The sequence below is a fragment of the Rousettus aegyptiacus genome, unplaced genomic scaffold (genome assembly GCF_014176215.1).
Source record: "Rousettus aegyptiacus isolate mRouAeg1 unplaced genomic scaffold, mRouAeg1.p scaffold_m13_p_8, whole genome shotgun sequence".
Lineage (NCBI taxonomy): Eukaryota > Metazoa > Chordata > Mammalia > Chiroptera > Pteropodidae > Rousettus > Rousettus aegyptiacus.
This window is the reverse complement of record NW_023416311.1, coordinates 26,717,127-26,728,000: the sequence shown is the minus strand read 5'-3', so window position 1 is coordinate 26,728,000 and position 10,874 is coordinate 26,717,127. Positions and strand designations below refer to the sequence as shown.

General features: G+C 42.1%; 1 protein-coding gene across 1 annotated transcript; it reads left to right on the top strand.

Moving 5' to 3' along the window:
• Positions 1–572: 572 nt before the first annotated feature.
• LOC107511770 (proteinase-activated receptor 2-like) lies at positions 573–1,758 on the top strand. The gene is given in 3 exon segments (XM_036226187.1): positions 573–999; positions 1,002–1,115; positions 1,118–1,758. Coding segments are annotated over 3 exon segments (1,182 nt in total).
• Positions 1,759–10,874: the final 9,116 nt, after the last annotated feature.

Sequence of the window (10,874 nt, the reverse complement as noted above, 5' to 3'; positions counted from 1 at the left end):
ATGTAGGTCTGCTAGGTCTAATTGTTTTATAATGTTCATGTCCTTTTTTTTTCTTATTAATCCTCTGTCTAGATGTTTTATCCATTATTGAAAGTGGAATATTGAAGTCTCCAGCTTTATTGTAGAACTGTCTATTTCTTTTTTCAATTCCGTAATGTTTGATTTGTGTATTTGACCCTCTTTGCTTTGTGAATAAATGTTTAAGTTGTTATATCTTCTTGATGAATTGACCCTTTTATCAACATATAATATCCTTATTTGTCTATTATAACAGTTTTGACTTAAAGTTTACTTTTGTTTTAAATTAGTATAATAATCACAGCTATTTTGGTTATAGTTTGCATGGAAAATCTTTTTCCTTCCTTTTACTTTTAACCTATTTGTGTCCTTAAGTCAAAAGTGAGTTTCTTGTAGGCAATATATAGTTGGATTATCTTATTTTTAAAATCCAGAGAGTCTCCAATCAGGGGTAGGTGAAAGGTGGCTTTCTCTCTGAGCGGCAAGTGGAACTCTGAGTTTCGCATCATTGGTGGTGAATTCTCGGCCCACTAGGCATTGGGGCTGCTGGAAGAATGCCAAGACTGAGGGCGGCATGGCTGCTGGGGGATGCCATCCTGATGGCAGCCTCTGTCTCTGGTAATCTCACTATCCAAGGAGTCAATGGAGGCTCTAAAGGAAGAAGTCTCGTTGGTAAGATTGATGACTCATCTCAGATCTCTTGGAAAGGAGTTACAGTGGAACTGGGCTTCTCCGTGGATGAATTTTCTGCCTCCATCCTCATTGGAAAACTGACTACTGTCTTTCTTCCAATTGTCTACACAATGATATTTATGGTTGGTTTGTCAAGTAATGGTATAGCCCTGTGGGTATTTCTTTTTCGAATGAAGAAGCACCTTGCCATAGTTTACATAGCCAATCTGGCCTTAGCAGACCTCCTATCTATCATCTGGTTCCCAATGAAGATTGCCCATCATATACATGGCAACAACTGGATTTATGGGAATCTCTTTGCAAGGAACTCATTGGCTTTTCCTATGGCAACATGTACTGCTTTCTCTTAGTGATCTGCCTCAGCATACAGAGGTATTGGGTTATGGTGAACCCCATGGTGCACCCAGGAAGAAGGCAAACATTGCTATCCGTGTCTCCCTGGGAATATGGCTGCTGATTCTGCTGGTTACCATCCCCTTGTATGCCATGAAGCAGACCACTCACATTTCAGCCCTTAACATCACGACCTGTTATGATGTTTTGCTTAAGGAGGTGTTAGTGGGGGACATGTTCAATTATTTCCTCTCTCTGGCCATTGGAGTCTTTCTCTTCCCAGCCTTCCTCACAGCTTCTGCCTATGTGCTGATGATCAGAACACTTCAATCTTCTGCCTTGGATGAAAATTCAGAAAAGAAGAGGAAGAGAGCCATCAAACTTATTGTCACTGTCCTGGCCATGTACCTGATCTGCTTCACTCCTAGTAACCTTCTGCTCGTGGTGCATTATTTCCTGATTAAACACTGGGGCCAGAGCCATGTCTGCACCCTGTATTTTGTAGCCCTTTGCCTCTCCACCCTCAACAGCTGCATTGACCCCTTTGTCTATTACTTTGTTTCACAAGACTTTCGGGATCATGTAAAGAATGCTCTCCTCTGTCGAAGTGTCCATACAGTAAAGCAGATGCAAATATCCCTCATATCAAAGAAATCCTCCAGGAAAGCCAGCTCTTACTCTTTAAGTTCAACCATCATTACAACTTCTTATTGAGTTTTCCAGCTCTTCCAATGGAAGTTTTATGAGAGAATTTGAGGCCTGTTTAATGTTATGGGAATGTTTCTGTTGTTTCCTAATGAAGCAGATCTCATTGCATACCATGTGTATGCAGCACCTCTCAGGATTACTGTATCCTGTTTGCATGAGGAACCCCCCAAAATTAACATAGATGTCAGTTTCAAAATGTCTCTACTCAGATGCTCCCAGAAATGGAACTTATAGAAGCAGACTTTTTAAAAAGTGACGAATAAACAGAAACTCAGTGACTTGCAAAAACTAGTTTGCCATGAAGACTTAAGTTTTTAGCTCAAACTACATTTCTTTTACATCTCAGGTCAATCACAGACTTGTTAGGACTTAAGAGCCCTCCGAGATGATCAGTCCAATTGACTGACTTGACAGATGAGGAAACCAGAGAGGTAAAGCAGAGCTGCCCAGAGTCATTTCCAACAAATGGCAGCAAGTTCGGATTGGGCAGCAGAATTTGAATGGTTAGTGGGGTTCTTATACTACCTCATCGAAACCACTGAGGATCTTGTTTTAAAATGTAGGGTCATCAGACCCGGGAATGAGTTCAGAGTCTGGGAACAGGGCCCAGACACCTGCAATCTCAAAAGCCTCTGTGTGATGCTCACACTTATCAAGGTTTGGAGAACCACATGTCTGGGTGCTGCTTCCCCTTGACAAGGTGCCATGGTAGTGTTTGAAAGAAGAAGCAAATAGCAGAATGCTTTGTGTCTCTTTTATGTTCAGCTTGTAATGAAATCTGTTTGTTGACTTCTTGGGTATTTCAATTTCTTTATTAATTCTTTGAGCTTTTGTATGTATCATTGTCATTTTGAGGAAAATACGATGAGGATTTTAAACATGGAATACAAATTTCGTGTAATTTTTTACTGTCTTAAGCAAAATATTCAGATAGTCTAAGTTTTGCAACTGAGAATAGAATTTACCACTTAGCATTTTAAGAAATTATTATTAGATTATTTATTGTCAGTTTTGTTCCTTATTATCTATCAAATAATGAAATTCTAAAGTTGTCACTGGTTTTGAACCACATCTCTTTGGAAAAGAATATGAAAATAGATGTGATTTGCAATATATTTAAGAGGTACTTGACTCCAAACTGACTTTATACAACTCTTGTATTTGTGACTTTTTGAAATAATTATTTTATCATATGATTTATCAATAACACATGATTTGTTTTTTTGCAACTTATTGTCTGGGAAGCTCTTTATATAGACATCGACTTCAAATGATAGTTTTGCTAGATAAAGTATTCTTGGTTTAGATCCTGGATTTTCATCATGTTGAATATTTTGTGCCAAATCCTATACTGTTTCTTTTGAGAAATCAGCTGCCATTCTTATGGATGCTCCCTTGTAGGTAACTAACTGCTTTTCTCTTGCTATTTTTAAGATTCTCTCTTTGTATTTAATCTTTGGCATTTGAATTACTATGTGTCTTGGTATCTTGGAGTGGGCCTTTCTGGATCCCTGGATTTGGGGACTCTCTGAGCTTCCTGAGGTTGTTTGTCTATTTCCTTCATCAGATGAGGGAAGTTTTTCATCATAATTTCTTCAAATAGCTCTTCGGCTTTTTGTTTCCCTTCAGGTACCCCCATGACATGGATAATTTTACATTTAATGGTGTCCTGTAGGCTCCTTAAATTATTATTATAATCTTGGCTTCTTTTTTCTTGCCATTCCTATTGAGTGTCCTTGGCTTTCCCATTCTTTATTGGTGGTTCAATCCTTTTCTTTATCCATTCTGTTTATTCCTTCTAATATACTCTTCATCTCAGATAATTTGTTCTTCATTTTTGAGTGGTTCGTTTTTATAATTTCCATTTCGATCTTTATGTTTTTTATCTCTTAAAGTTCTCACTGATTTCATCTATACTTCCAGTAAGTTCATTGAGCATCTTTGTAACTAGTGTTTTGAACTCTGCACCTGTTAGATTGCTTGACTCCATTATTCTTAGATCTCTAGTCTGTTTTCATATGATTTCTGCTTCTTTTTCTTCCCATTTTGGCAGCCTTTCTGTGTCTGTTTCTGTGTACTAAGCAAAGCTCCTAAGTCTCCTGGTCTTATTAGTGTGGCTTTGTGTAGTAAGTGTCCAGTGGCACAGTCCTGAGAGGGGTTCAGCTGCAGGTCAAGTTTAGCCCCAGCCTGTGCCCCTCCAGGGCCACCTACTAAGATTCAGTAAGCAGTCCACAGATGCTGTGCTTATAGTTGCTTCAAGAAACCACACCAGAAACCGTAGCCAGCTGCCACCAGTGTAAGTTTTGGCGCTGCTCAGCAAGGAGCACCAGACTCACCAAGGACAGACTGGATGTGGCTTGGGTAGGGCCATGAGTTGGTGGAGGCAGGGTTTCAGGAAATTTTCTGGGTGGTGCAACCTCTGTTACCCAGTTTGATGATGACATCTTACCTATGGCAGTGCTAAGTCTGTACACTGGGGGCAGGAAAGGGGGCTCAAAGAGGCACTTTTGCCTGGGAGAGAACCTCACCTCTGGCCCTCACTCTGATGCCTCAGTGTCCCCCTGTAAGTCCTTGGTACCCCCTACCCCCTGTGCAGCCAACCCACTGCTGGTGCTCAGGGTGAGCAGATTGGTCACCTCAAAAGTTCGCTCATGGACATAGCCCCTTTAAGAGGCATCAGCAGATGCCAGCTACCACTTTCATAGCCTTTGCCCTAGTCAGCCACTTAGGACCAGGCAGCCTCATGTCTTCACCCCCTCCTATCTTCTACTCTTTCAGGTTGACTAATTATTTCTCTCCCTAGTTGTAGTGCTTCTGTTCATCCTAGGTGACTTTCCTTGCTGTTTGTTCTGTGTTTCTGTCACAACTTTGATGTGGTCGCAAGAAAAATGAACAAAGCCTCTATCATCTACACCATTTTTATCCCAGACCCTTTACCTTGATTTTCGAAGGATGGTTCTGCTGGGTATAAAATTCTTTGCTGACAGATTTTTTTTTCATTCAGCACTTAAGTACATCATTTCTCTCCTTTATGGCCTCCATGGTTTGTGATGAGAAATCTTATTGTGGATCTCTGCTCTGTCTCTCGTTGCTTTAAAAATTCTTTCAAGAATCTTTGTCTTTTGAGAGTTACAATTTATCTTGGTGTGGATTTTCTTTTTAGTTTATCTTACTAGGTGTTTTTCAAGCTTCTTGGATATATAGATTTATGTCTTTTATCAAACATGGGAAGTTTTTGACCATTATATCTCAAATATTCTTTCTGCTCTTTCTCTCTTCTTCCAGAACTCTCATAATGTATATGTTGATTGTCTTGACGGTGTCTCACAGGTCCTTTAGGCTCTGTTTATTTTATTCTTTTTCTTTCTGTTCCTCAGATTAGATAATTTCAGTTGTTCTATCTTCAAATTTGTCACTTTTCATTTCCACCTGTTAAAATATGCTGTCAAAACCCTCTAGTGAATTTTTTACTTCAGTTATAGTACTTTTTGGCTCCAGAATTTATATTGGTTCTTTTTTTTTTTTTTTTTAAAATAATTTCTATCTCTTTGTTAATGTTCTTATCTTGTTAATATGTTGTGTTTTTTATGGTTTTCTCAGTTCTTTGTTCATAGTTTCCCTTAGCTTTTTGAGCATATATAAAACAGTGTACTTAAATTCTTTATCTAGTAAGTCTAATGTCTGGACATCCTCAGGGATAGTTTTATTTTATTTATCCCCCCCCCATGAATAGCTATACTTTCCTGATTTTTTGTGTGCCCTGTAATTTTTATTGAAAATAGAATTTTGAATATTAAAACGTAGTAACTCAAAATCAGGTTTTCTCTCTCATTCCCTAAGTAAGCTTTTATTGATTTTGGTGTTCATTTATTTAGTAACTTTTCCAAACTGCTTTTGCAAAGATTGTATTCCTTGTTGTGTGTTTCAGTGTCTAAGTGGTTGGCTTCTGAGAGAGGTTTCCTTAAATACCTAGAGCTAAAAAGAAAAAATAATAGTACTCTTTCAGTCTTTGTAGCTTGGTTCTGAGTTGGGGCACTCCTTCAGTGCTAAACCATGCTGCCTACAACTCTGCCTTAGCTCTCAACTTCTACTTGTGTGGAGCCCACAGTGTCACCAGAGGTGACGCTGAAGGACATCTCAAATCTTTCCTGAGTATGCATTCCATCCTGGGAATGCACATGGCACTCTAATTTTTTTTTTTTTCAGTATGTGCAGTGGTCCTTTAGAGTCTTTATTCTCCCAATAACCTTCTTTCTTTGTCTCCTCCATTTCTGGCTTTCAGGTTCTGTAGGCCACTTGTCTCATCTGCTGTCCCTTGCTTCAGGAGGGTATGGGGTGTATATGACTTTAAATCTTTCCATAGATGTTGCTGCTGCCTGGAAAGCCACTCTAGCCTGGTGGAGGTGGAAGGGCATGAAATAAAGTCAATCTCTGAGCCTTCCCTCAAGGAACCACCAGACAGGTCAAAATATACCATTATAGTATTTTAAAAATAAGGTCTGTATTAGCTCCCTGGCACCAGCAAGCCAATCAGAAATGCAGGCAACATCCCCACAGCTGCCTCTATGCTAGGAAATGAGGAACGAGACTCGTGTGGACAAAAATGCCACAGTGTTCTTTTCAGTTTTCCTTTTTTCTTTGTTAAGCATCTTCCTGGTTGCTGTAAATTTTAGATTCAATTCCGTAGTCACAAAAAAGCTGATTAGGTCAATCTTTACCAGTTTATGGTTGTTTCAGTGTAGAGACTGATGATTTAAATGTCGTACTCCGCTATTTTCCATGATGTCATCTGTTCTCTGTCTTTTCTTAACTTTACATTTTTACTGAGATAAAATTTACACACAGCAAATGTATAAATCTTAAGCATATGGCTTGATGAATTTTTACATATGTATGCACTCATGCAGCCACCACCTAGATCAAGACACACGTTTTTAATTTCTCAGAAGGTTCCTTTAGTATCCTTTTCAGATAACCATTATTATGACATTTATCACTTTAAATTAGTTTTACCAGTTATAACTTTTTATACATGAAGGTAAGCAGTAGATAAGATACTCTTCTGAATTTGGCTAATTTTGTCCAGGCTAATGTTTTTGGGATTAATTCATATTACTGCATGTAGCTGAAGTTCATTCCTCTTTATTACTGCAACAATTTCACTCTGTGACTGTACCATGATTTGTTTACCCATTCATCAATTAATGGGCACTTGGGTGGTTTCTAGTTTGGGGCTATTATGGATAAAGTTGCTATAACTTTCTTGCATGTGTCTTTTGGTGGATATGATGTATGGACTTTTTTCACTTTAGCGTATGTTTGGGAGAATATTCTCTAGGCCATTTGACTCTTGGGGGACACACTGCTCTCTACACCCAATGGCCTTTGCTCTGTGTTCACCCAGCCAGAATTCTGGTCTGGTTCTTACTTCTTGAACCCTATACCTCCCAAGAATTCTGTGACTTTACCCTATTGCCTTCATTCCACATTGTTGAACTCTCATTTGCTGCTCCTTTGGCTCTTCTTAAGCTCCAGCTGGAGCCTCCCACCAAGTCCCTCTGGGCCCCTTTTTCCATTGGTATAAGTTTCACCTTGGCTATCTCATCTCTTTACAAAACCTTGACCCTCAGTCCAGTGAATATGGAATTCAAGGCTCTACCTGCAGCCCTGACTTCAGAAAAAGCTAATAGCCAACTGCTTTTTGGACACCTCTGCTTGGGTGGCCCCAAGTCCCTCACAATCTACATTTTCCCAATTGCCCTCTCCACCTCCCCTCAGCTTGTCCTCTCCCATCTACAAGAGCTGTTCTACTTTTTCTCCAACCACCCAAGTCTGGAACCCCCTTCCTTCACTTTGTCCATTCTCTCCCCTGCCCCATAACCAATTTGGAGAACCCAGTACTGTCCACAGAACTGCTTCAATGTCTTGGGAACCTTTTCTCCTCTATAGACCCATGGCCTATGTCCCCATTCAGGCTTTAACATCTCTTCAGCCTCCTTGCAGGGCTTCCAACCTCCAGCCTTGCCTTTGCTAATCAGCTTGGCCTGTGGCTCCAGACGTGATGCCCAAAGCTGGCCATGGCTGTGTCTGCCTCAGCGGTGAGGCCACGCTCGAGGCCCTGCCTTTCTGCCTGGGCTGCAGCTGAGCCAGCTTCGGGCGCCATTCCTTAGCACCGATCGTGCGTGGCGGACACGCTCTATGGCCAGGGCTCACGGACAGGTTTTTCGAGTTAGGGATTTGGAAGGGCCCCCAGGGCTGGTTGCAGTTCAGAGCCCATTGCAGGAGAGCCCCTGCGTGAGCTCATCTTTCCTGGGGTGACTGGACTCAGGGCTCAGCCGGCTGGGGAAGCGAGTTGGAAAATTTCACACTCAGGCTCACCACTTGGCTGGCCTTCGGGCTCTTGGCAGCTCAGGTGACTTGTGGTGAGGCCTTAGTCGACTCTTCCCTCTAGCAAGTACTGCTGGGGCTGGGGCCACCTCCTAATAGGTCACAAACAGGGGGCTAAGTAGGGAACCTTGAGAAGCAGACCCTAGTGGGAGGAGCTTGTGCTCTTATTGAAGAAAGGAGATTCATAGGAAACAATGAAAGAACAAGATTGGTGGTACTTTTTTGAAGGGAGAGATAGTATTGATCATTTGAGATTGAAAAGCTAATTTATTTTGTGCTTTAATGTGTCCACAACCCCTTGAAAGAGATGCAGCAATACATTCCAGAGAGATGGTACCTTATGGTTAAAAGCATGGGCTCTGGAGCTAAACTGAGGCCAACATCTAGCTCTACCACTTGCTAGCTATGCGACCTTAGGCAAGTTGCTTAACCTCTCTGTGCTTCCATCTCCTTATCTATTAAATGGAGTTAACAGTAATAGCACCCATCTACCTACCTCATCACATATTTGTGATCATTAAATATGTTAATATCAGTGAAGCATTCAGGGCAGTACCTGACATCTAGTAAAAGAGATGCTTGACAAAATTCATATTGTTCTTATTAGACTTGTCCCAGACTACCTTTTGCTATTCTAGTCCCACGGTGGTACTTTTGACTTTCTCTGTCTATATTGGGGAACTATGGTTCCTAATTCAGACCCAGCTCAAAAATCACCTCTTCTGGGACACCTTCCTCAACCCTCTGATCCCTTCTCTCTGTGGCATCAACACTTGCTCTTTTTGATTTTAAGCATCTGTTTACCCATATGGACTTTTCATCAGCTGGTGATCAGCTGAGGGCAAGCCTATATCTAAACCATTTCCTCCTATGTCTAAACCATTTCCTTCCTTCCTAGTACCCCCAAGTCCCTAGGGATAGCCCAAATAACCACCTAATGATTGCTTGTCGGATAACTAATTGAAAGAATTAAAGATACGTGATAAGAAAACAAAATAGAAGAAGACTGATATAAAACCCTACAATGTGGTAAAGGCAATGCAGTATTTCACCAGGCATAAACTGGCAATGGTGTTTGTTGCCTGGAGCCAAGACCATGGGGAAGCCATGTTGTGAAATCTTGTGGATGGCAGCAGTCAGGGGAGGCTTCCTGGAGCAGGAGATGTGGGTGTGACAAGCCCAAGCTGGCTCCAACTGACAATAAAGATGTCGAGCGCTGAGAGATTGGCACCTGGTACCCCCAGGGTCTGCCCTGGGCTATTCTACTACTACGAGAGCTTGGCAGAGTAAAGGCTCCCCTCTGGTCTAGGGAAAGGGCCAGAATGTGAGATGGTTGTGGAGAGGACCAGCCTCCATCTTGGTGACACACGGAACCTTTTAGAGTAGATTTCATGCTTCCTGCTCTAATGCGAACTGTCTCCGCTTTGCTTTGGAAAAACAAAGGTCTTACTCTAGCCTCCTGAAAATGAGTTGGAAACAATTCTCCTGTTTCCCTCAATATCTGGGGAGGCAAAAAAAAAAAAAAAAAAAAAAAGGCAGAACAAATCAGAACGAAGCAGAACAGAATGGCCGAGGGGCTTGGTATCCACTGCCTTCAGTGAACAGAGGGCCACTTCCTCTTGAATGGGTGGGAGCCAGCTCTGACAGTCTCTCCAAAACCACACCCCACATCCATCTGTCCATTCTGCTTGTTCACCAGGGAGTTTACACACAGGGCCTACCAAAGCTGTTGCTGGAAGTAGAGAGATAGCCATATTCCCACTCTGCCATGCTGATGCCTGCCTGTAGCCCTTGTCTGTAAAGTCCATCTCCACAGTCTTCTTTCTTCCCTGCCTCCTGGCCCCACTGTTCCTCCTTATGTCCTGCCCTCTCTCCAGTGGTCTGATTGTCACCCAGACAGTGCTGAGAGGGCCTAGCTTCTTCTTACACACTGGGTTCCCACCCTGGCTCCTCCTCTAGTATCTGGATGACCTTGGCCAAGTCCTTGCACCTCTGAGTCTTGGTTTCCTGAAGGGTAAAATAGAGAGAGTGAGAGTGAATGTGCATGGTGGTAGAAGGCCCCATGAAAAGGAACACGGGAAGGGAAGTTGCAAGTTAATGCCATCGTTGTTAGTCTCTGGTCCTGAGCCTCACCTTTGCTCCTCCAGTTTCTTGCTATTTGAGGTCCAACTCTGGGTTGACCCACCAGGAACCTCCCTACACCATTGTAATCCCCATGAATTCTGTATTAATATTGCACTCTGTATCATTCAAGACTTACCATGAACACCTTATATTTATGGCTCTGTTTATTTCAGAAAAAGCAGAGCTTTGGAGGCCAGCGGTCTGGGTTTAAGTTCCTGCCCGACCACTGCCGTCTAACTGAGACAGGGAGGCAGCATTCTCTCTTTGAGTCCCAAGTTCCTCATTTATAAGTGGAGATGGTTATAATCACATCCACATCCTAGACTTCCTATGGGGTGTAAATAGATGCATTCATGTGAAAGCATTTTGTAAACTATAAAAAGACCTTGGTCACGTTGCTTCTTTCAGTTTCTAGTTTGATGTAGGTTTTCCTGTGGGAAAAACCTGCTTCTCGCTGAGCTGAGAGGGCATGGTCTTAGGCAGATGACCAGTGAGTGGCCTGCATGTCTAGGTGGGAGCAGCCAGGAGCACTGGTTTGCTGTGGCCCAGGTGGCCCACAGGAGTGCTGGTGGCAGATGGCAGCAGTGGCAACCCTGTGGAGTGATTTCCAG